This window comes from Xyrauchen texanus, chromosome 24 (genome assembly GCF_025860055.1).
Source record: "Xyrauchen texanus isolate HMW12.3.18 chromosome 24, RBS_HiC_50CHRs, whole genome shotgun sequence".
Classification (NCBI taxonomy): Eukaryota; Metazoa; Chordata; class Actinopteri; order Cypriniformes; family Catostomidae; genus Xyrauchen; species Xyrauchen texanus.
Genome location: NC_068299.1, coordinates 27,525,038 through 27,552,218, shown reverse-complemented (window position 1 = coordinate 27,552,218; position 27,181 = coordinate 27,525,038). Strand labels below are relative to the sequence as shown.

Sequence of the window (27,181 nt, the reverse complement as noted above, 5' to 3'; positions counted from 1 at the left end):
GTAATTAAACACACATACAGTACAAAAGTGACTCATGGCGTATTAGAGTCGGTATAATACGGTAAGTAAAAAGCAGTGTTGTCACCACCCCCCTGTTACAGCTGACACATTCCTGCAACTCACAGACAGGGAGGTCAGTGCTGCAATCCCACACAATTACAACAATGACAACAATTACCCAAATAGAATGACATTATAAATTAATAAAAAATGAGTCCTGTTATTACTTTTTATTGTTTGTTGAGTCAATAAATTAGGATGGTGTCATCTGCCATGTTTAGTCAGCATTTGCCTTCTGAAAACTCACTTCAGTACACATGCACTGTCTGACCGACAGACTGCTGCTTTTAAAGGCACACATGCTTATTTGAACGCATGCTCTGTTAGTCCCTTTCCAACAGAATGGTGCTGGTTCTCATGCCAGAGCTGTCATCTGAGAACGAAACTTGAGAGAAGAGTTTTCGTGCCACATAATAATATGGCTAGGAGCATGAACAGTTAAATCCGATTCATGCTCATCATCCTAGGGCAAACAGTACGGTGCATGCAAACAGGTGGCGATATGTGTCAAAATATTGGATCTATGCATTTGCAGTGGGCATCTATTATGGACAAGAAAAACACTCAATGCTTTATTAAAAGCAAAACTACTTAATGCTCTTTATTTCTTTGTTTTATTACTGATCCGAGTTCACTTTATACTAAGATCTTCATGAAAATCTTCACCTAAATAAATTCTCAAAAACCTTGGACCACAATGTGCCGCAAAGTTTACTGAAATTAGAAACACTTGATGGTAACATGCCATTGTTTTAATTAAAATGTAACAATTAATATTACAATTTTAAATAGGCTAATGGATTATGTTCAATATCATATTAGCTATTTTCACTGTGGTATCAGAATTAGTATCGAGAGTTGTGAAATTTCACTGGTAGCCTATTAGTACCAACTAAGCTACTGACATTTTGGTACTATGGCAATCCTTTGTAAGACTCCGTATATAATGATTATTTTAATGACTTTGCAATATAAGTGTTATAACAAATTATGTAAATACATTAAATGGTACTTAATGCATGTTATTTATTATAGACAAGGCTTACAATGCAAAACATATTATATGTAATATAATATGATTGTATTATAATATTGTTACAATATGTAACAGAGGGACCATGCTCCATCTCTATCCACCAAGGGGTCCTTGACCTGAAAAATGTGGAAGACCCCTGCTCTGAATAAATATTTGCTATCATAGGATGTGATGTAATACCTCCTTTTTAGAAAAGAACTAATGGTATTCTACAGAAAACTTCAGGATATAATGATATACAGTATGCTTATCTAATCCTGTCAATCTCAGGACATGGGTATGTAAAAGGACATATACCTCACTCCACTGTCAATTCTTCCGGAATCTCTTCACCGCCACAACTGCAGTTTTATATCTATTATGTAATAAAAGGTTCATATCATAAGGACTCAAATTGTCCTTGATCTTTTAAAATAATAGTGTTCACTGCACTATGAAAATTTAATGTAACTTTCACAACTTATAACTTATTCTTCCCGAGTGAAAAAGTAGCAATGCTGCAAAAAAAAAAGAAAGAAAGAAAGAAGGAAAAAAAGAAATAGAAATTGAAACCAGGCTTGAAAAGACATCAGAAATCCAGCAGTGGTATTATTGACCAAAATTTAGCCATGCAACTCTATGTGGTGCAAGCTGATGACATGTTAAGCCAATCAACTCACATGATAACTGATGGTCTTTTGACATGTATTTTGGTTGCCAAACAACTTGCGTCTCTCCCATTGTCTAACATTTGAATTGCTCAGTTTTGCAGACAAGCCAGTTTTATGGCAGTGCGCTGCAAGAGTTTTTTCTCTGAAATCCACCTCCACCCCAGTTTCACTTCTCTATATTTGCTACATGGTATTTATTTGCCTGTTTGTGCAGCAGCATATTCATAAATGCTTGATGCAGTGTCTCTGTGTATTTTCAAGCAATAGCAAGTTTCCGTACTTGCTCTGCATCTGCAACAGGATATCAGATTTAATCCACCAAGAACAAAAATCGAGCAATATGTCATACTCACATTAACATCCTAAATCTTTCCGAGAGCCACAGTGAAGCCCGGGGAGAAAGTGTGGCCCATGAAGACTGCCCAGACTGTCCATAACCGCTGGGAACTGCCCTCCAAAATAGAAGATCTAAAAGTTACACACTGACCTCTTGGCTCAATACAAAAACAAATAATACATATTTCAAAGCTTTATGTTTTTATTGTTGCTGGAATGTAAGTAGACAGTATATTCTACCATTTTGTTCATAATATTTTTGTTATTTGTGATTTATTATTCATTAAAAATAGAAGCCCTTACACATGACATCTTATCCTGGTCTGAAATAATAATTTTGCTCAAAGCCTAGTGTAAACAGGGCTTTAGTATGCATAAAACTTTTATTAGCTCATACTGAGAGACTAAAAGGGATTTTTCTACTTTTAAATTAATACAATTGGTGACAAACTTAAATTGTCGATAACTCACAAAAAATGTTCTTCTTACCTACCATATTGATATTGTTATAAAAAGTCCAAGGGACAAGTTATGCGCCAGCTACTCGTATGCACTCAAATAAAATCCAAAGGTACAAGCTTATGATAGATGAACTAATTACAAGAAATTAGTGTTCAGACCAAAATGGCAATAAATGTCAAACCAATAACAAACAACAATGCATCAAAATTATTTTTAATAACATAACTAGTCATTCCGGCCTATAAATTACAGTGAAAATGAAAATAAGTATATTTTGAAAAACAAGTGTCTTCACAAACAGTTAAAACCCAAAAACATGCCATGTACAATTAGGTTTGTCTTTAATTATAGCTTTATTATGTTTCTAACTGAAAAAAAGAACATTACACTGACATTTCATATCTACTTTAAAGGTATTTTGAGTGCAGGACCTGTGCATGAAGACTTTTTGTTCCTTCTCTCTCTCTTTCTCTCTCTCTCTCTTAACAGATGGGCCATAAGTCTGCCTGTTTCCACAGTTTTCCGGCATGTGAGAGAGGATGCTAAGCCAAACCCGTGCTGGCAATCAATTCACTGGCCAATCTCTCTATCTTTCCTTTTCTCTCTAGAAATCTCTTTCTCTTTTTCTCAGTTGTTCACTCTATTCTAGCTATCAATGAATATACCTGCAACAGGTAATGTAATATGCCATAATCATAACATCCGCACATCAAAGGTGCTATGGCAGAGAGAAAACAAGTAATGAATAGAAGGAACATACAGTATAGTGAGATTAAACACACATCTCAAGCAATCACACACACACACACACACACACACACATTTTCAACCTTTGCCAAAACTAATGGAAATGTGATTCATTTCTTATTTACACTGAGGCTGAGAGCTATGCTCCCCAGCTTGAATGGACATTTCTCTCTGGTACATTAAATTTGTTCAGTGGTAAAAGATTACTAAATTGCCAAAATCTGCGGATGGGTTAGATTTTTACACATGGGCTTCTGGATATTTTATTTTTATTTGATAGTCATTTGAAGTCATCTTAGATTACTGCAACGGAATACGAATATAATTCAAATGATGATCACAATTGTTTTTTTTTTTTGTTTTTTTTGGAAAGCTTAAGGGTATATTTAATTTTATTTTATGACGTGGCCATTTTTTCCTAAAATACATTTAATTTCCATTTCTCTCTGATTGAAACTAATCTAAAATGTATTTAACATGCATTCCTGCCTATTCATAATCACATTCAGAAAACCTTCCCTGGCAGTCTTCCTCTGCTCTGCCGTCAGTGGAGTTGTAGGGCAGACCGCAGTGCTGCTTACCCGTCCAGTGATTTGGTATCAGTGCAGTTTTCGTGTGCTCTCAGAGTTAGGCGAGGACGCAGGACCATGCTTAAAAACAGCCGAATTTAATCCCGAAGATAAGTGCAGAGCAAAAGCGCTCTTCATTTAGCGTCATGATAGCTAATTAGGTTTTAAATGCGACATTTAAACTGTTGAGTGAAACCGGCGTATCGCAACACTGATTTTGCGCAATTGTTTCCCTCATCTTGCGACAGATTTTTCGGGGAATAAAAGATGATTCTCGACGTGCTCTGTTCCTATGACATGATTTGGATTGCAACTTGCATTTTGGGGGGAAATCAGCACTGAACGCAGTATACGTCGTTTTTTGGACAACTTTGGTGCCAGTGGACACGGGCTGTCGCGAAAGTCTCTAACTGCCTCTGGATTGTTGCTGTTGGACTGATGTCTCTGAGCAGGATGGACCTCGTCGGGTTCTACTTGTTCCAGCTGGCAATTTTGGGTGAGTTTTCGTCTGAATAATTTTGCTGATTTGAGGGGAACGGAGGATGAGCTCAGTTCCAGCTGTTGCGGATGTGGAGAGAATGATGAGCACATCTCTTTTCCTACAGACGCACGGATCATTTTCGCTGTGCTCTCTGCGTTTCAACTTAAACTTCGTTCTTAAACTATTGTAATGTTGTTATTAGTCATTCTATCCAAAAGTGGCGGTATTAAGCAATCCTTGCTGTAGCTGTAGCCTATGCGCTGAATTCTCAGTGCGCATTTAAGTGTTTGATACAGGAAATTAAACGGATCGGACGACTTGCTAATGAGATTATGCGTGTATGTTAAAATCACCTGTCGCGCGTGTTTAATATAACAGTTCACGGCACATTACCTTTATCATCAAAAAGCAGCAACCTGACACCCATTTCGTCAAGGTGCGCGCGTCACTGTGACACGAAGTCTGGTATCTCGTGCCGTCCGCAGATAGAGCACAGATGATGCATCCTACAGCAGCTATGTATGTCTTTATAGAAACTGCGAAGATCAAACAGCCCGAGACTCTGGAGTCACAAGGCATGCTGTCAAAAGCGTCTGCAAAATATACCTCCTAATTAGACCCCATGCCGCTGGCTCATGTTGTCCCATCTTTTCATTTGTGCATTCCACTGAGACTCACTTTTGTCAAACGGTCTCATGGTATCTATGAAAAGCACTAGTGCACCGGTGTTTCGAGGGATGCTTTCTTGGCATGCTTTACCCTCAAGATGTTATGATGTTAAATAGCCTTAGTTATTATTAGAGAGTACCATCAGTATACCATGTAGACTTACTCTCCCTTGTGCACACACATTTCATAGGCATAGGTCAAAAGTCATAGCCAACAGCTAGATAGCAAGAGGCATACGTGATACAGCCACTTCGTGAAGCATTTTTGACACATACATATATGTACACACAAAATACAACAGCATGCAGTTCTGATAATTAATGTTTTGATCTTTAATGTCTCAATGACACAAACTATTTCACCGCAAATACACCTCCACTCTTGGTTCTGCTACACTCACACACTTGACACACTTCCACATTTTTATTCTTAGCACTTCTTCACTGTAAACATGTGTTCATTTTTGCCTCTTTTACAACAAATATGTTGGGTCAATCTATAAAATGTCCTTTCCCACAGGGATGTAAGAGCTATGTGAGCAGTGATTGGTTTGTGTCATTCTGTGTCACACTTTGTTTTATAGCTATCACGGTGCCAGTCCAAGGGGGAACTTTAATGGGCTTCTCAACTGTTTTGTTGCTGTGTAATCACTTTATGTATCCAGTTATGAGTCACAATTGGCTACTAAGCCATTCTCATAACAACTAAATATTTTTAATTAGAGTAAGCATGAGAATATTTCATCTGTTGACAAAGGGAAATTAAATGTGATTAAATGCAAACTGCATAAAGATAAGTATTAGTCTATGATTTCATGTTACTCATATATTACTACATATTTTTTTGAAGTTATTATACTTTCATGAGGCACAGTTGAGAGTCTTTGAACAAATCCAAATTTCTGCGTTAATGCGATCATTATGTAATTTCACACAGTTAACAATAGTGTGCGATTCAATCATGCAAGGCCAATGAATTCCACCTTTCGTAGACTAATGCTCATTTAGCCCTTTAAGCTCTTAGGAGATTTAATAAATTTGTTAGCTGCATATTTAGTAACCATGAATTGTGGCAGATTACATTATGCAATCTGGTGTGTTGCAGCCAGTGACGTGCGGTGATGTCTTAAAGAGGCTAGGCACTGAGTTATGAAAGCCAGATTACCTGATTTATTGTTTAAGCTAATAATACGTAATAACAGTGAACGTTACGCACAAGCGCGGCATATCAAGAAATGTAAAAATCAGGATGTATATCGTGTCCTCTCTCTCTCTCTATCACAGACACACACACAGACACACACACACACACACACACACACACAGCGCGTAAACAGTGAACGTAACGTTACGCACAAGCGTGGCATATCAAGAAATGTATGTATTTTATATATGTTTTATATATAATATATACGATTTTGTTACTATATCTTCATTAGATATTATTATACAAAATTCAGTAGTCAAAACACAGAACATATAACAGAACATAAGTTGTTTATTTTTTACAACATTATTTGCTTATTTTTTTTTTAACAGAAGATACAATACAACAATCCTTTACCTTTTCATTGTGGTAGGTTATATACAGCTTCCTTTGCTCGTCAAGTGCAAGGTCGATCCGAGATTTTCCAAAGGTTTTCAGTGTAATTTGACACTGGATGTGAGCTGACGACTTTTCATGCATGCTTGGTTAAAGCTGCGGGCAGGTTGTTCAAATCACAATATCCCGCTGAAGTCCAAACAGTCTGACTGGTTGAAAAAAGCAGGCAGGGATAGCAGTACAGCCGCTGATTGTTAGCACAGCCACATAGCCAATCTTTTCTTACATACCAATCAGTTTGAAATGATCGGATAATTTTTGGGCCCTTTTGCTGTACTAGTCAATCTAAGGCTGGCGTAGACCTCCCTCTTGCAATTAACTCATATTTGGAATTAAAATCGAGCTTGGAAAAATTCTTAATTCGTGATTACGGCCGGTGCTGTCATTTTGATTTTGAATTTGGCGGGATTAGGCATGTACGCTAGCTGTGGTTTAATGACGTTAGCAACGCAAATGTCCAGGAATATCTCGATTTTAATTGGTCCATGTCTGATACGTAACGGAGATGATTACGGGCATAACATATTTACGTCAAAAGGCACAGCAGATTTGTGCTTTTTGCCGTACATGTTAAAGAATACAGGATCGAAGTGCGCATGCGCAACATGGGTTTTCCGCGTGTCGTCTGCAATGAATGGACCGTAAAAGCGCTGCTTATTCTACCATTTGTTTTTAGTTGATTATGCGTAACTGCTACATTTGTCATCATAACGTCTAAACAATTGGAATAACACACATATTGCATATATAAATCACAAGAATAAAAAGTAAATATACAAATACAAGTTTATTATTTAATAATAAAATTAAAATTTTGGCAGGGTAGGCAGTGCCTAGTTTGCCTACCCAGACCGCACGTCAGTGGTTGCAGCACACTGAATGGGGGTGCTGTTATCTGGTATGGCTGCTGTTTCTAACCAGGTTTAATGCAAATGGTCCCTCCTCTCCTCTGTGGGCTTTTCCAGGTTTCCTAACCTCACTCTGCTAATTATCCTCTGCATATCTTAGTCCATTAATTCAAAATTATTTTTGGAGTGGCTTTTAATAATCTGTCACAGAGCTGTGAATATTGACTGGTATTGACATGATTCGGCTGAGGATAGTGCATTAATGTTCACTCTGCACACAGCGCTGCCATGTTATGTGTCTCAATTGTGTCTTGTTAAAAAATACCCATTAAAACTAGTTGATTTTCAGTGAGAGGTCATGAAATTTAGTGTGGGAACAATCCTATGAAACTGATGCTTTACATGTGTGTGTGTGTGTGTGTGTGTATACAGTGTGTGTATATATATATATATATATATATATATATATATATATATATATATATATATATATATATATATATATAAGACAAAAATTAAACATTTAAGTGGATGTGAAATAAAAGGCAAAAAGTTGTAAATCTGTTAGGGGCACAAATATTTCCCGCATGGTGGTGATTGGCCGGAATACAGCACATTGGATCTGGATTTAGGTAGAGGAAAAATTGTATCTAATGCACTGATTTCTTGCATGATCATGTGTGCACATGTGCAACGTGTGGTCAGATCTGAAATATGCCCCCTCTGTGTGAACCCAGTGAGAGCCAAACATCCATTCAATCTGCATGTTGCACAGTGAGTTGCAGCATCTGATCCTCACTGTCATCTGTTTGATAAGAGCAGGAGAGAGCTGAGAAGAAAAGACTAGAAATGAAGACCTTTTTTGGATTTAGATAAAGGCAAGCTCCATGCAGAAATGGTGAGCGGGCAGATAGGATTGAAGTGCAGGAGGAGTTGACAGAGCTGCTCATTATGTTAATGGCCCGTTATTCTGCCGTCTTTTGTAAAGGCATGATTAAACTGCCAGGACAATTACCAGCACCTCAATATAATAATCTGGCATTTTTACGACTTCCATGTGGCATACAGATGGGAAAAAGAGAAGCCTGAGATTGTCTGTGAGGATTTTATCTTGACTGGTGATGAAGAATGCTAGGTTCTTGTGCTTCGGATGCTGGTGGCAAAAATATGGGGAAACTGAGGCTGGTCTCGCCTCTATCGCACAGAGCTGAGCCATGGTCACGTGAATACAAATGAACAGTGTTAAGTCTCTTATCTGAGTCACTTTTGTGTGTCACAACCACAAGAATACAAATCAACAATGCAAAGTTTCATGGTGTCTGGGATGGGATATAAACTGGTGTGTGTGAAGTGAAATAGTGAGACAAATTTTGTTCTGTTTTCTGTAGCTTTGTGTCCCTTCTGACAGCAAGAGAATTTTGTTCCTGATGAACAAAATATTCAAGCTCTGAAAACTTGAATTCAACCCCTGTAGAGTTGACATGTGTCTTTAGCTTGTGTGTGAATGCATGCTGTGTAAGTGTGTGTGTGTGTGTGTGTGTGTGTGTGTGTGTGTGTGTGTGTGTGTGTGTGTGTGTGTGTGTGTGTGTGTGTGTGGGTGCAGATCAACTGAGTTGAAGCATGTGAACTCGCTGAGTATAACAAAGTTCACTGTATTCTTCTGCTGAGTGGCATAAGCATTACATCATTCAAGTTTTGTTGCACCTGCACATCTTGTTATAGCTGCATGCATTCAATCTGGCCATTGTACATCTGTATGCCTAAATGTTGCCTCTCAATACAAATACAGTTGCAGGACAAAGTAGGTGAAACATTTGGATTTACCTGGATTTCTGCATATTTTTCTGATTTTGGGATTTTCTGGATTTTGGGATTTCCAAACTAAGTCATAACAAATGACAAACAGTCTGCTAAAAGGGATTGTTCACCCAAAGATATAATGAAAACAATTTAAATGGAACACAAATTGAACTGATACAATAGCAATTGATAGTGGTTCACTCTAAAGATTTAAAAAGCACCCAATAGTGTCATAAAAGTAGTCCATTCGACTGATGCATCATATTCAAAGTCTTCTGAAGGTATTATTGAAATTAAAGTTATTCATTCTAAAATCAAACATCATTGGTTCTAGTATCCTGATGATTGGTCATAAGACCTGCAAGACAATTGAGGTTTGATCTTATTGACGTGCCACAATACTGGATTTTTTTCGCTGTTTATGTAACCGATCCTGCTCGACCTGCTGAGCAGGATTCAAACCACCGTCTGCCGCCATGGGAGGTAGGCACGCTAACAAGAAGTCTAAAGACTACAGCCATTTGCGCCAGTTGCTAGTGCGCCTCTTGAGGCCAGGGGAGTGAGGTTTACACATACCGAACAGCTCTCATGAACCAGCTGGCTCACGTTACATTTACATGAGTTGATCAATGATTTATTTTGATTTTAAAGTGAATAATGACTTAAAATTCAGTCTGTTCATCATACAAAGTGATCATATGACTTCAGAAGACTTGGTATACGAAGCACAATTCACATCGACTACTTTTATGACACTTTTGGGAGCATTTTAAGCTTTAAAGTGAGTCATTATCAACTATTGTACAGAAATCAGTTAGCCAACCTGGAGTCCAATCGCTGAGTGTTGCCTGCCCTATAAAACACTTAAAAATGTTGAGTTGTCAATTCAGATTAATTGTTGCCTGATGTGAATGTCTAGAAGAAAAAAATCTTTCAGAGAGATCAGTTTTCTGAGCAGTTTATGTAGAAACCATGGTAAATACAAACTTATCGGTCAGCCGATATTAGCCTTTCACCGATATATCTTATTGTCTTATATGTTTTCTGTTATGCACAGATATGAAAACTATTTTTCAGAACATATAATGCAGAAAACAATGCCTGGGTGATTTAGAATTGGTGTCATAGCGTAGTTTGTCCAGCAGAGTAAGGTCCGACTCCATTGTTTACAGAGCTAAGCTGACAGTGGTTCTGCAGACAGGGTAAAGTTAAGCGGTGGAGAGTTAAGTGGTGTCTTCTCTGTAAGCTGCTAACTAGTTTGTGAAATACATACTGGAATGTTAATAAACAATGACGCCATAATTTTCTCATTTCAGCATAACTAATACAACATTAACCCTGTCCCTGACAACCTGACAATGTCACTAAATTGTATCACATCTGTTTGCTATGTTAGCCAGCTATAGTTTGTCAGTGCAGTCAGTAACGTAGCAGATTGAAAGGTAAACATCAGAACATCTTTTTGCAGCTCAGCAGACAACGGTGCGGTTGTGGATCGTGTCTGTTGAGTGTTGATTTCACGCTACGTTCTTACCTAGTTGGTGAGACACAATGCTGGAAAGTAAATAAACTATGTCTGGTGTAACACATCTGCCGCTGTTTATCTCTTGACTCAGCAGCATAGAACAATTAGTTATTTTTTGTGACTGTTTTGTTATATATTAACAGCGAAATATTGCTAATGATGTTTCTTAATAAGCAATAAATCTGTACTTTAGTACAATTTAGAGGTACTTGTACTTTACTTGAGTATTACCATGGCATTTTCTATTACTTTATACTTCCACCCCACTATGTGCACAATTCAAAATCGGTGCACAATTCACAAAGAAAAGGTATTTTTTCATTCCAGCTCAAAAATTAACTATATCGGCAACCATATCATTAATCTAAATCAGTATCGGTCTCAAAAATCTTATATTGGTTGGGCTCTAATATATATATTTATTCCTGGAATTGTTCACTCAATAGCTGCATCACCACTGCTGTAAAATGACAAACACTTCCTGTATATGTAATATAAATGGTTTATTGCCATATGTCAGCATGCTCATTACAGTCAAAGGCAAGAGTCAGTGGGCTTGACATGGCATTGGTCATAATTAGGTTAGACCGCACTGGAGATGCTTCACATAGTTCCACCTTTACAATCATCATGTTCATTTGTGACCTGATGGAAAGAGGTCAAGGTTCAAATCAGAGCAACAAGAGGCAGAGTCTATGGGCAGCTCAGCTAAACACACTGAGTTGATTGGTTGCTAATGAGAGGTTCACTAAAATGTGCTGCACTGATTGGTCTGTAATTAGCAGACTGAAAAAATGCACCATGCTGATTGGCCCGTAATGAGGATGAAATGGTAGAGGCTAGGCAGGTGTCTATATTAAACAAGCACTCTTGGTTTGAAAATTACATGGAGAGCACAATCATTTTAGTGAGCTTGGATGTTTTGTTAATTTGACACACAATCAATAACTTATCTGTTCGATTGCATAATAGACTATTTCTTTAAAACAATCAAAAACAAAAACTGAAAATTACAATAAAAAAATTACCCAATTTCTTCCTTTTTGTTTAGCTGCATACATAATTTTAGGGCGACATTTGACAGATAGCACCAGAATTTCTGCAGAACAAATAGCAGATAAGGGAGAGAGAGAGAGAGAGAGAGAGAGAGAGAGAGAGAGAGAGAGAGAGAGAGAGAAGGTTTTGCTGTAATAATTTAAACTATAGAAAATTATTTGTTTCCTGTAAAGGTCCACTTATAATGTTAGTCAAGGTTATTTTCACCAAAAACATTCATAACTTTATTTTACTTAAGGCAGGTGCATACTGTAGGATTTTGGCCATGATTCAGCCAGTGAAATGATTCAGTGTGACATGTTCAAAGATGGCCGATTAATAGCCTTTGCAATGAATTTTCTACATTTTGTGTGGCCGATAGTTTACTAATCTAAAAGAGGAGAAAGACATACTATAATACACCTTTTTTGTTTTCTCCAATGTGAACAGAGATGTTTGTAATTCTTCGGGCCACAAGTCTTTTTATTTCCACAATAAATATTTGCTTGTTGTAGCTCATTATTACTGTAGGCTTCCTCCCACACTCATGTTCATTCTCAACATCTGTTATTTTCTGTATTTGTGATAAAGCTGTCTTATTATAGGCCTATTTGTCAAAATCCATCTTTCTTGTAAATGTTAGCCTACGCTAGTGATGGAGTGGTATTGGAGCAATGAAAATGCTGATGTCCTGACTTTCAGAGAGAGAGAATTTTTTTTTTTGCCGTTTCGCTTCTATTCCGCAACACTCCCGTAACTTGAGTCTCGTTCACCGATCGGGCGATTGGGACCACAGTTGGCTACAATGTACTATCGTGCATTCTGACATAACGTTGCCGTTAGTTTTACATTTTCAATCCGATCCTTAACTTTTTTTTACAATTAAACGTTTTGTTGTATGCTACTGTACCTGTACAGTAAACTTCTACTGAATGTAAATGCCCTCTTCATATTTAAAATGTGTTATGGGTTTGCTGCTGGGTTCAAAAATAGTTTGTATTACTCTGTCCTTCAATGAAAGACTCTTCATTAAGCATGCATTACCCGAAAAAAAAAAAAGTTGAAAATGAGAATTGAGAGTTACAGCGGAGGGCTTTTCACCCGGACATCCTTGACTGTTGCGCACTGTCTCCGTTGCATCTGTGCATCGGGGCATTTACGTAGTGGCATGAAACACCATGTTTGTAAGATTTCTAGAGTTATCTGTACTGTTCCCCTCACATAACTATATACTTGTAAGTAGAGATGCACCGATATTAAAATTCTGGGCCGAAACTGAAACCGAAAATCCAGGATGCACTTGGCCGAAAACCGAAACCGAAATTTCCTTTTTTTTTTTTTTTTTTTTACCTATTTAAGAAAATAAAAAAATAATAATTTGTGTATAATTGTATTAATATTATACTTTTTCATTAATTTCATGAATTTAATGAATCTGAATTGAAAAACTACAAACCAATAAAATAAATCACACTTTTATTGAATTAACACACCAATATTGGACAAAAAATATATTAAAACATTATTAAATATTATTCTTCATTCAGTTCTGTAAAAATCTAATTTTAAAGATTTTATTAACAATTATCCAAATAATGTAAAGTTTTAGAAAACTATTATATGCAAAATAACAGTCAAGTAATGAACTTAGTTAGCATCTTTGAAAAAGTTTAAATATGCAACAGTAATTTTAATTGAAACAAAAAGGCAGAACACAGAATGGCAGAGGGTCTCTATTCCACTGATCTATATATAACTATAATATATAATTATATATATATAGATCAGTTCTCTATTCTGTTTATGTAAACATATGTACACTTTAAGTGAACATGATTGTGCAAAACAACAGTGTAAAACAGCAGTAATTGAACTAAATCCAACCTCAACTGTAAACGACAGATGTATCCTCGAGTGAAGAACAAGTGTAATGTAATTGCTATACACATCAAATTGGACCGGTTTCTATTTAAGTACAAGTGACAGGTTTCTCTTCAAGAACAAAAGTTGCTAAATTTCTGACAGTCTCTCCTGTCAGAAAGCTCATCAAGAACATGAGATGCTGCACTGAATAGACTCTCACTCTCTGTGCTGGTGCTTGGGCAGATAAATACCTGTGTGCAATCCGTGCAAGCAAAGGAAAGCGATCTTTGTTTATGCGCCAGTAGTCAAGGGGATTGTCGCTTCTGGCGTAGTTCAGCTAGATACGTCTCAGGATACGTAGCTGTGCTAGTTGTGGCACTGCTGTGGATTGGGGCGCTTTCCTGTAGAATTTCTTGCTGTAATCTGTATATAAAATCTTGAAAGTTCTGCTGAACAAACACTGCAGATCGCAAATTTGATGTCCTTATCAGAAACTTTGAAGAATTTCCACGCCGCTGACATGATCGGCCTTTGTTTGGTAGCGCTGTGATAAGGGCTAGATCGATCCAGAGTGAAATCAGAGCACTGAGGGGCGGGGCGAGGAGGTATATATTTTCGGCTCATATTTTCGGCCTTTTTTCTCTTTCGGCCGAAAACCGAAAGTGCCATTTTCGGCCGAACATTTTCGGTGGCCGAAATTTCGGTGCATCCCTTACTTGTAAGAGATTATATCACTTAATTTGCATATGACTACAATTACTGTTGTTTCAGTAATTGAAGTTAATTTACAGTTACTGTAGATCCTCAACTCATTTTCTGTTTCTTTCTTCTGCCTTTGGAAATGTGGAGAACTTTGTCTTCAGTAAACATGTCTCAACTGATTAAAACTCAACTTTGCCTCCTGGTCTTCATTGTTCATACTCGTCTCTCTATTTGGTCTAGCTGCATTCCCCTACACCTTTTTGCATCATTTAGTATGAATATTAAACAGTTTTCCTCATGGAAAACATTATTCAATAGTGTTAACAATCAGAGGCAGCTTTTTTTGCCATAGCTAATATGTGTTTGTGTGCATGTGCGTTTGTGTGTGTGTGTGTGTGTGTGTGTGTGTGTGTGTGTGTGTGTGTGGGCGTGTGTGTGGGCACTTGTAATTACAAGGGTATTATGCTATAAATGTGGTTTATGAGGAAATTTCTAGTGTCCCCATAATTCATATCACTTAAAAACATACTAAACTATGTTTTTTTGAAAATGTACAAATGCAGAAAGCTTTTTGAGAGGGTTAGGTTTAGAGGTAGGATTAGCGGATAGAATCTAAAGTCGGTACAGTATAAAAATCATTATGTCTATGGAGAGTCCTCATGAGGATAGCCGCACTGACGTGTGTGTGTGTGTGTGTGTGTGTGTGTGGGTTTTGTTGTTTAATTCTTTAGTTGTTTCATTTATTAGCCCTATGCACAACAGCACCTCACCAAAGCAAACACCATGTTTACATGAAAGCCAGATCACTGTTATTGCAAGCATCTCTCTCACTCTCTCTCTCTCTCTCTCTCTCTCTGAGCGGATGCTGTGAGTGAGTGGGCGGAGTTTGCTGTGAGAGTACTGCTGGTGTGAGTGAGGTTTTTTTTTTTCCCCTTTCTTTCTCTTAACTTTCTTACTGTTTCTGTTTAAAGATCATTTAAAGTGTGAGTTTGCGATTGTTAATATAGGCTTGGTAGGTTTTAGGTGGGACGAATTTCGCCGCTATCCGGCATTTTGCTGGGTGGCTATGGCGTCCCCAGAACGCGTGAGTTTGGACCGGTTGTCGCGAAGACACGGTATCAAGCTCGTGCCTATGAGTAATGTTTCGGTAGAACAATGTGTTTTGGCTGTAGGAGAAGTTGTTGGTTGCGATAGCATATTGTCTGCTTCTCGCATGAACAGCGCTGTTGTTGTCTTTCTAGACACTGTTGAAAAAGTTAATAGTGTTTTTCAGATTGCCGTTGTTATACAGGATACCTTCACTCCCGTAATGCTGCTGCTTCAACCGGCGAAGAGAGTTATTCTGTCTAATGTTCTCCCATTATTAAAGATGAACTCTTGATAGCAGAGCTTTCAAGGCATGGTAAAGTAGTGTCCCAAATGAAAAAGATCCCGTTTGGCTGTAAATCACCGCTACTTAAGCATGTTGTTTGTTTTAGACGTCAGGTTTATAAGGTTTTGAAGAAAGATGCAGATGAATTGAATGTGGCCTTTAAATTTAAGGTTGATGGTTTTGATTATGTGGTTTTTGTTACCTCTGATATTATAAAATGTTTCCGATGTGGAAAAGAGGGACACATTAGAGGTGCATGTACTGAGAAAGTTAATGTTGCTGAAATGGTTGATAATGAGAGGATGGGTGAGATTGCTTCTGCTGGGACCAGTGTTGCTTCTGGTGGGACCAGTGTTGCTTCTGGTGGGAACAGTGCTGCTTCTGCTGGGACAGTGCTGCTTATGCTGGGACCAGTGCTGCTTCTGCTGAGGAAGATATGCATGTGGAAAGTAGGAGAAGTGAGACTGTTGAGGATGAGGAAGCTGTGGAGAGTGTAGGGGAACACGTTCATGGCACAACGATAGGTGCAGACAATGTAGAGAATGAAACTGATGAAACACAGGAGAATGTATCTGCTGTTGCAGAAATTATACAATAGCAGTGTCCAGGCTCAAGAGAGTCTGGACACTGAGATGCTGAGGGATGAAGAACTTTTTAAAACTCCCACTACTAAAAGGAAAAGAGTAAAGAGAAGTCTAAAGCATAAGAGCACTGGTCAGGTGACTGTAGACTCAGCTAATAGAAATGATGATACTGAATGCAGCTCAGTTGAGGACTCTGAGGTTGAGGCAACAGCTAGCAGAAATGGACAGTACGATCATCAAGGTGTGTACACATTTGGAAAAATAAGATTATTCCTTCAGAAAACAAAGAATATGAAAAACATCCAGGTTGAGGAGTATTTCCCTGATCGTAAACTATTTATAGATTCAGTTGCAATGACAATGAGGGGTGACAGTGAGGAGCATTTCACTGTTCAAGAAATGTTCAGGTTGAAGAAATTTGTGTCTAAATTGAAACTAAAACAAAAAATTGAGGATGGTTTTGAAACGATATAAGTCTTTTTGTTATTTTAAGTTATTGTTTGCTTTGTATCTCTTGATAACACACTATTTAATGAGTACGATAAGGATAGGTACTCTGAATTTGAATGGTGCAAGAGATATAAAGAAAAGAGCAGTACTTTTTGAGTTAATCAGACAAAAGAGCTTGGATGTTATGATGGTTCAAGAAATGCACAGTGATAGTTTAAATGAAATCTATTGGAAAAAGGAGTGGGATGGGGAAGTAGTGCTTTCTCATATGAGTTCAGTCAGAGGAGGGGTGGTTGTACTTTTTTCCAAAAAATTCCTGCCTATTTCCTATGAATTTAAGCATGTAATACCAGGTAGACTCATGCTGTTAAAAGCTAAATTTGAAAGATTCAATTTAGTTTTTTTGAATATATACGCTCCAACTATTGGGTCTGAAAGAGTTTGTTTTTTTAACAATGTTAACAGTATTTTGCAGGATTATATTTCTGATGATTACTTGTTTTTTGGGGGAGATTTTAACTGCACAGAAAATTATGTATTGGACAGAAACCATGTAGAACCACATGCTGCTTCAGCTTGTGTGATATGTGAGTTAGTTGAGACTCACGGTTTATGTGACATATGGCGGGGGGTTAATAATGATGTCAGACAGTATACATGGGCACATGCAAGGGGAAATGTTATATCCCTGGCTAGAATTGATAGGTTTTATTGTTATAAGCATCATCTTAATATTGTTAAAAAAATGTGTAATTGCTCCAGTAGGTTTTTCGGATCACTGTTTAGTTACATGTCAAGTATTTATAGCAAATATTAAGACCAGAAGTGCATATTGGCATTTCAACATGTCTTTGCTGAATGATAAGAATTTTAGAGGTGTTTTTTGTTTTTTTTGGGACAATTTTAGGATGAGAAAGATGAGTTTGAAGATCTGCGTCAGTGGTGGGATATTGGGAAGGTTAAAATAACGATGCTTTGTATGCAATACACTTTCGACACCAGGGATATAACACTATCTATGAAAAAGTTAGAAACTGAAATAGTTGAATTGCAGGATTTTGCTGATGCTACCAAAGAACAAAGATATTTGGAGACTCTTAAATCCCAAAAATCTTTTCTTTTAAACCTATTGGGAGTTAGGGTGCAAGGAGCATTGGTTCGATCTCGCTTTTTAAACCTTTCACAAATTGATGCCCCATCTAAGTTATTTTTCAGTCTTGAGAGAAAGAATGGTCAGAGTCCTTGCATTCACTGTTTGTGCTCGGAAGATGGGCGTGAGCTAACAGAACCCTCGGAGATAAGAAAGAGGGCCGTACGGTTCTATACTTGGCTGTACAGCAGTGAGTATGTTGAGGATGATGATCTGTCTGCTCACTTCTACGAAGGTCTACCCAGTGTTTCAGAGAGCTCAAAAGTGGAGCTGAAGCGGCCACTGTGTGAGCAGGAGCTGTTCACTGCTCTGAAAGTGATGGAGGGGGGTAAAGCCCCTGACATGGATGGGCTCCCTGTGGAGTTTTGCAGAGAGTTCTGGGCAGTTTTGGGTAATGACCTGTTGGCTGTTTTCAATGAGAGCTTAACTGAGGGGTTGTTGCCTTTAAGCTGCAGAAAAGCGGTGATTACCTTGTTACCTAAAAAAGGTAATCTACAAGATATAAAGAACTGGAGACCAGTGAGTTTGCTATGCTCTGACCTTAAAATATTCTCTAAAGCTCTGGCTAATAGGCTGAAATAGGTGATGGGGGAAGTCATCCATATTGACCAGACTTATTGTATTCCCGGACGATCTATTTTTGATAATGTTTATCTCATACGGGATATTTTAAATATTTGCAATCTTTCTAGTGCTGATTTGGGTCTTGTTTCTATCGATCAAGAAAAGGCGTTTGACAGAGTCGAGCACAGATATCTTTGGAAAACTTTAAATGCTTTTAATTTTGGATTGGAGTTTATTAATATGATTAAAGTTATGTACCAGGACATTGAAAGTGTTTTGAAAATCAATGGTGGTTTGAGAGCCCCTTTTAAGGTTTTTAGGGGCATTAGACAGGGTTGTGCAATATCGGGAATGTTATACTCTTTGGCTATTGAGCCTTTGTTGAATAAATTACGATAAAAAATTGAAGGTTTTTCTTTGCACAATGGTAATATATTTCAAGTTTCAGCTTATGCTGATGATGTTATAGTCATGGTTAATGGGCAGTGAGATATTAACCAAATGGAGGGTATTATAAGAGACTTTGGAGTTATCTCAGCTGCTAAAGTAAACTGGGAAAAGAGCGGGGCATTGGCTATAGGAAAATGGGAGCAGGGCCTACCAGTTTTACCTGATAGAATAACCTGGAAAAAGGGAGGTCTCAAATATTTGGGAGTTTATCTTGGAGATGCAATTACACAACAAAAGAATTGGGATGGGGTAGTAGAGAAGATGGTAGGTAGACTGGCTAAATGGAAGTGGATTCATTCACAATTATCTTTTAGGGGAAGAGTGTTAATAGTGAACAATTTGGTAGCTTCGATACTCTGGCATAAACTGTTTTGTGTGGATCCACCCATAGGGTTATTATCTCAGCTGCAAAGAATATTTGTGGATTTCTTTTGGGATCGATTGCACTGGATTCCACAAAGTGTATTGTTTCTTCCTAAAGATGAAGGTGGACAAGGTTTGGTCCATTTGCCAAGCAGAATGGCAACATTTCGTTTACAATTCTTTCAGAGATTTTTAACAGGCCCCGATGATTTGGTGTGGAGGAACTTGACCAAGGTCATCCTACAAAGGGTGGAGGGACTTGGACTTGATGTTGGCCTCCTTTTTATGGATTACAGGAAGTTGAACCTGAATAACATATCTCCTTTTTATTGTGGACTTTTTAAAATGTGTGGACTCTTCACTCTCAAGAGAATGGACAATTCAGACTCTTTATTTTGGCTGTTGGAGGAGCCCTCGGTTAAAGGGGCTCATCTAGATGTAACGGATGAGGTACCAGGCCTCACTCAGAAGTTGTGTGCCTCTGGAACTGTGAAGCTGAGGCAAATTGTCAGTGTGGCTGGCCCTGATTTAAGCAATGTTGCAGCAGTAGCTCTGATGCTGGGGCAAAGGTCAATTCGCTACACAGGAACAATAGTAGAAAAGTGGAGGAAGAAGCTCTCGGATGGGGAAATTACACTACTTAAGGATTTTGGGAAGGGTTTGGAGGTTCCTGATAAAGAAGATCCTGTTCCAAAAATTAGAATTACTCTGGACTTGAAGGATATGTCAGGTCCTTTGCTAGACCTTCACGGGCTGAAAGACTTGTATTTGGATATAATAGAGGGCAAAGTTCTTTATCAGTGTTGTGTAAAATTTTTAATAGAGTTGCTTTAAATGGGAGAGTTGATACAGTCTGGAAGGAAAAGCTTGGGATGGGTGAAAAAATTAAACCATTTTGGAGAGTGTTTTATAAACACCATTGATTAAAATGGAAATGGAAAATTTTACACGGTTCTGTGGCAGTTAATGCATTTATTTCTGTTATTAATCCAAGTGTTAATGATAAGTGTGTGTTTTGTGGTCTTAGGGAAACAGTGTTTCATTGTTTTTTAGAATGTGTAAGACTTAAATCGCTTTTTGTTTTATTGAGTCAAGTGTTTTTAAAATTTGGAGAGAAGCTCACGCATAATGCTTTTATTTAGGGGCAGGGTACAGTCAAAAGCAAAGAGTAAAATGGCAGCTGATCAACTATGTGATTGGTCAAGCAAAGCTTGCAATCTATATAAGCAGGAAAAACAGAATAGAGAATAGACTTGGCCAAGAGATTATGTGTCTATTTAAAGCCTATGTTAAGTCTAGAATTGTTGTTGACTTTAAGTATTATAAATTAATGAATGATATGACAGCATTTGAAACGCAGTGGTGTTATAAAAATATTTTCTGTGCTGTGATGGAAGGGGATCTATCTTTTTCTTTATTTTTTAATTGAGGTGTATAGTGTATGATTGTTTTTGGAATTGATTGTATGGAATACATTTTTTTTTTTTTTAAATCTCTCTCTCTCTCTCTCTCTCTCTCTCTCTCTCTCTCTCTCTCTCTCTCTCTCTCACTCACATGCACACACACACACACACACACACACACACATACACACACTTGCTTTCAAGGGTTGGCTTGTTTGCAATTACAAGACAATTCACTCCCCTGTTCTCTATCTCATTCCATGTGACCTGTTCCATTTTACTCAATAAAACTCGTTTCTAACTTGTCTTTGTAGAGGCTACTGTATAGATTGTTCAGAACAGGTAAAGTGTGGGTAAAGTGAGTTAGATGTTCTTACTTGGATTGCCTTTTTTTCTAACTTTTTTGAGTTAAGGTAGAGAGATAAATGGTGTCAATATTGAGAAGGTAAGCTAATCTATATTTAAAACGAGCCTTTTGGTGTGCAAGGCTCATCATAAATGCAAGTGTGCTGTAGTTTACTGTCCATCACTGAAGGGTACAAAGTTGTTTAATGAAATATATTTGTTGAGAAGAAACGTTTCTGAAGGTCTACTCACTTTGATACATTCCCAGAGGGAAATTGTATTGCTCAGAGACTACTATTTTATACCTCAGGAGACTTACAGTATGTAATGTGCTCTCAGTTAAGTTTATCTAAGTATCTTCTTTATCTTGGATGTTTATCCTAAAATTCTATAGGAGAAATAAAAACAGACTCAAATGAGACAATAGTTAACATCTATGATAATTGAAAAGCATAGATATAACTTTTTGAGAAATGTTTAATATTGACATTGCTGGCTTTTGTTAGCCAACTTTGGTATCTTGGCAAATCAAAGTTTCTGAGTTATACACTGTTGACATAGTCTATTGGTTTGTCTATACAACTCATGAGCCTACACAAGCACACTCATACAAATGGCAAAAAGTGTAATGAAAAGTACTTAAATGTGAAGAAGTAGAAGGAAGGCGATGTGGGGACCACTGTGTTGACCAAATAGACATCAGTGTTAGCTGTTGACGAGATGGACAATCATTATGCAGCATCTGTTGATCTCTGCCTCCCTGCATGCTCCCGGGATTACCCACTGTCCTCCTAGAGGGATATCAATGTTCATTATTCTGTGGGACTAAGAAGAATGGTCCAGCTGACCTAGAGGTCTGGAGAAATAGATGAAGCATGGGAGGTGGGAGTATCGATAACTTCACAGCATTTGATTTAAGTTGGGTCTCTTCCATTCAACAGATGACCAAAAGCAGAGGTGGTGGTGCCACATAGTTCCAAACAAAGAGGTATTTAATAGGGGGTTCCCACACTTTTAGCAATATTTCCATGACATTTCCATTTTTTTTTCAGTAGTTAAGATTACTGGATAAAGTAAAAATTATAATATTCTTTTTTTATATAGTAATCACACTTATGAAGAGTAATTTCTAGCCTATGAAATTTTTTTTATCATAGCATAACTAGAAAAGTTTATAATCACTGTATAAATTTCCCTGACATTTCCAGGGCTGGAAATCCCTGTGTCACAGGTTTTTGCTGACCGGACTGTGGCATCATCGTCTTGTGTTTCGTCTGATGTCTTTGTGTGAGCGTACAGGTCAGGTTGTGATTTCCCACTGTGCGCTCTTCAGCCGGTCTCTTGTCTCACGTCCGGAGCATGGTATCTGGATCCTGACCCTTCTGTCTGGTTCGGTGTCGGGATTCGGAAACTCATGTTCCATGCCTTGTCTTGTGTTGGTGTGAGTGCATTACGCTTGCTTGCCTGGGTCACGAGCTATCTTCACGTTGAGCTGAGGTTAAGACATTTCAGGCTGAGGTTTCATATTTGTGTGTGGAAGAGTTCTTGCACAGGTGTCCTGTCTTGAGTGCAAAAGCCATGCAATGCATCATACTCCACCTCCTTGTTTGCCCATTATTAGTTTATTAGTCACACCTCCCCTATATTGTTAACCTGTTGATTTCTCTCCCTATTTTAGTCTCCTCGTGTGTGCTGTCCAGTTCCTGTTCTTCTTGATTGTTCTCCCATGTTAGTCTTGTTTGTCAGTCCTGTTTCGTCCCAGCTCGGTCCGGTCGGTCCTGTGCCCCATTTCCTCTGCCCAAGCTTGGATTGTCTGTTTCCCCTATAGGGTATATTATATTAGTTTTTCCCCCTTGTGGGAGTTTATGTTGGATCTTCCCTTTGTTTTTTTATAAATAAATCCCCTTATTTTTCAACTCTACATTTGGGTCCTGAGCCTCATCATTCTCTGCAGCATCGTGACACCCTCTTTTAAAATTCCCTGATATTTCCACATTTTCTATGACTGTGGAAACCCTAAAATCTGGAAAAAGCTATCCGTTAGCATTACCTTTCATCTTAATGGTAGTTCTCTGCAGGTGCATGTATTTTGTCTGAATATTTTTGAAAGGCCGTCAATAAAGAAACAGACTTTTTGCCTGCAGAATAGTATAGTTATGGCATCAACCAGCATGGGCTAATGGCCCGTTCTAGCCACCTGGTTCCAATATAAGGATCCAGTGGTCATACCATAAATGATCTTCCTCACCATGTGAGTTTGTATATTTAATATTTTGCAAGAAACTCCCTCTCTGTAATATCTGGAACACCATGAAAAGATTTATAGTGGTAGGTTTTTAACACAGTTACAAGAAATATTGTTCAATAATTTGTTGAATACCACTTCCCGCTCCACCACCTGCTGTGACTTGCCAGGTGTTTATGGAGTAGAAAAATGCTGTGATTTAATCAGTTGCAGCTTTTTTTTAGGCTAATCCACTTAATTGTGTTGACTTTTTCACATGCCCTCTCTTCATCTGAATACAGCAAATCCTCTCATTTACTTGGGTATACTTGAAGTTATTGGTGCTAACATACAACCCAACAGCATATATCTTGAATTCTGGTAGAATTAATTAGATATTCTGAGTGTGCAGTCAGCATTTGTGTTCTGATCAACATCGACTGCTGTGCGTGTTTAACAAGGCTGATCATGGACAGACCACACCTGTTTCTGCTGTTCAGTCTTGGCTAAACAAGAGAGCAATGGAGCATTTTACTGGCTTGGAGTGTTTTATAGGATTGGGGAGTGAGAAAGAGGGCAAAATGGAGGGGGACACAACAAAAAAAATGGATACACACTTACATGCACCGAACAGCATACAGGTATGCAAACACTTCGGCATCAAAGGCACTCATACTCATTGCTCCTGTCTGAATCCCATCGCCAATGTACAGTCTAACTCCTGCCAACAAAAACTAACAGCAATCCCTGCTTCTGTGAATCCCTGCTAAATATCCAACATTTCTCAAAGATCGCTCCTCTTTGAAAACCTTAAACATTTTCAGTGGCAGTCTTTAAGTACTGTATAAGAGAAGTGCAGATCAGAAGTTGTTTCTGTATTCTGTATTCTTAAGGCTCCCCAAGGTAGACTTCAAAATCTCTGCTGGCCCATACTTGAAATCTGGAGCATCATTAAAATTAATGTTTTAAAGTTTATAACCTGCAAACTGAGAAAGTAACTCCCATGTTCCTCTTCACTATCAAATTTCTTCATTTGTGCCTTAATATTAATTTTTATATTGAATGTTATGTGGTACCAGATTAAATTGATAGATGATAATGATGATTCCCTGTAGGGGGACCTATACATTTTGAGAAGAAATCATAAAAATTGTTCAAACACGACTTTTCATCCAAATCAAAACCTCAGGAAGGAAGAGGTGAAAATGGCTTTTTAGATTCATTAAGTTTACACATGCCAGTGGAGAAATGTTGGTCAGTATACAATTCTGATAGAATTGTATTCTGGTGCAGTGATTTAATGAGATATTCTGAGTGTGCAGTCAGCATTTGTGTTCTGATCAACATCGACTGCTGTGCCTGTTTAACAAGGCTGATCACATACAGACCACACCTGTTTCTGCTGTTCAGTCTCGGCTAGACAAGACAGCAATGGAGCATTTTACTAGCTTGGAGTGTTTTATAGGATTGGGGAGTGAGAAAGAGGGCAAAAGCCAGAGCAATGGAGGGGGACACAACAAAAAAACAGATGCACACTTACATGCACAAGTATGCAAACACTTCAGCATCAAAGGCACTCGCACTCATTGCTCCAATCTGAATCCCGTCACCAATGCACAGTCTAACTCCTGCCAACAAAAACTAACAGCAATCCCTGCTTCTGTGAAATGCTCAATATCCAGCGTTTCTCAAAGATCGCTCCTCTTTGAAAACCTTAAACATTTTCAGTGGTGGTCTTTACGTACTGTATAAGAGAAGTGCAGATCAGAAGTTGTTTCTGCATTCTGTATTCTTAAGGCTCCCCAAGGTAGACTTCAAAATCTCTGCTGGCCTATACTTGAAATCTGGAGCATCATTAAAATAAATTTTTTAAAAGGTATAAATGTTATAAAAAAGTATGTGATCCAAGATGGCGGCGCGGTAGTAGGCAGCGGCCACTCCGGATCCACAATGGTGCTATTTTTGATAAAAAAGCATGACTTTTGCAGCACATGGACATCGGAGCAACCGGTGTTCGTGTCTACCATCGCCAGACACTACTGAAATATAAGACTCATGCAAAAACCAAGCTGCATGATGACCTGCAGGAGGCGCTATGCGTACTCGGAGACCTGACCTCCAGTCCTGATGCAGGTGGCCGGGGGAGAGGATGTCGTAAGCGGTGTGCGAGAAAGCGGAAGCGCGGCAAGAGGATGGGGGTCTATGCTAGGCTAAAAACAAACCCTAGCTGGCCGGCTCTCCTGTCTATCCTGCTCTCAAATGTTTGCTCCCTGGACAATAAACTGGACTATATCCGACTCCAGCAGGCTACGCAGTGTGAGTTTAGAGACTGCTGCGTCTTTGTTTTCACGGAGACGTGGCTCAGCGACAGAGTTCCGGATGCCACCATTCAGCTAGACGGGCTCGCCTCGTTTCGTGCCGACAGAAATACAGCTCTCTGCGGTAAGACTCGCGGTGGTGGCTTGTGTGTTTACATCAACACGGAATGGTGCAAGAACTCTATGCTAGTCTCTAGTTACTGTTCATCGCTGTTGGAGCTTGTGACTGTTAGATGCAGACCTTTTTATTTACCACGGGAATTCACCACTGTTTGCATAACCGGAGTTTACATTCCTCCCAGCGCTAACACTAAGGAAGCGCTCTGTGAACTGTATGGGGCTATGAGCGAACTGCAGAACGCTCACCCCGACAGACTGTTTATTGTCGCCGGAGATTTCAACCATGCAAATCTCAAGACAGTGCTCCCTAAATTCCATCAGTATGTGGACTTTGCAACGAGAGGGGGAGAACGCGCTTGATCTTGTTTACACAAACATCCCAGGCGCGTACCGGACGGAGCCCCGCTCCCACCTCGGCTACTCAGACCACATCTCTGTTATGTTAATTCCAGCATTCAGCGCCGTCATGAGGGCAGTCTTCAGAGAGAGCGCCTTTAGATTTGCTGACTCCAGGGGCTCGAAGGGAGCTCCCTGAAGGACCACGGGGAGGTCCCACGAGGGAACGAGGCACGACCTGGGGGGGTTTAACCTCCTCGTGCCTCTCAGGAACCTGATGATCAAATCGTGCTTCCCTAAATACTTACCTTCCACTGCGTCGTGATGTGCCGATTTAGGGGCTACATACACCTTCAAGGTGGAGGGGGACAGCCATCCCTCCAACTTTTCCTGCAGAAAGGAACGCAATGACTCTACTGCGCATCTCTGGGGGTCTTCACCTCGGGAAGAACACCACTGAGCAAACAGACACCACTTCAGGCACCTCGTTTAGGGGGCCCTGGCCTGAGTGATCGTGTCTACCACCACGGGTGGTAGGCCACCTAAGTCTTCCACGTCCCATCCAAGGGCCAGACATGGAGATTCCAGAGGTCCGGTCGTGGGTGCCAGATGGTGCCCCATCCCTGAGGAAGAAGGTCCTTCCTCTGGGGAATTCACCGGGGGGGGCTGTCGCGAGGAGCATACCAAATCCCGGAGAGCCAATATGGGGCCACTGAGTGGATCTGCTCCTCGTCCTCCCTGACCTCACACAATGACTGTGCAAGTAGGCTCACTGGGGGGGGGGGCTGTGCTGTTGAGGTGGCCCGGGATGTGGGTGGCTCGCAGCGACTTGAGCCACTGCGGACTCCAAAGGAGGAGACGACAGGCGAGACATTCAACGAGAGTGTAGGTCACCTTAGCGGCTGATGTACGCAATCGTCGCTATTTTGTCCATCCGGATCAACACATGACTGCCCCGGATCAACGGCAATAGCCTCCTCAGGGAGGCTGCCAGCAACTCGAGGCAGTGCCGACGACTGAGTGCCCGTTGCATACGGAGCCCCAGCCCCGTTGGGAGGGACCTGTGCCTGGGGACCTGGCCAAGGGGAACTCCTGCCCGTAGGAACGCTAGGTCTGA

The 27,181-nt window shown here is 39.3% G+C and overlaps 1 protein-coding gene across 1 annotated transcript in view; it reads left to right on the top strand.

Moving 5' to 3' along the window:
* Positions 1-3,917: 3,917 nt before the first annotated feature.
* LOC127617718 (GDNF family receptor alpha-4-like) overlaps positions 3,918-27,181 on the top strand; it is a 150,774-nt gene continuing 127,510 nt past the window's right edge. The window contains exon 1 of the mRNA XM_052089788.1: positions 3,918-4,356. Within this exon, the coding sequence (XP_051945748.1) occupies positions 4,299-4,356 (58 nt within the window). The 5' untranslated portion in view covers positions 3,918-4,298. The remainder of the gene's footprint in view (positions 4,357-27,181) is intronic.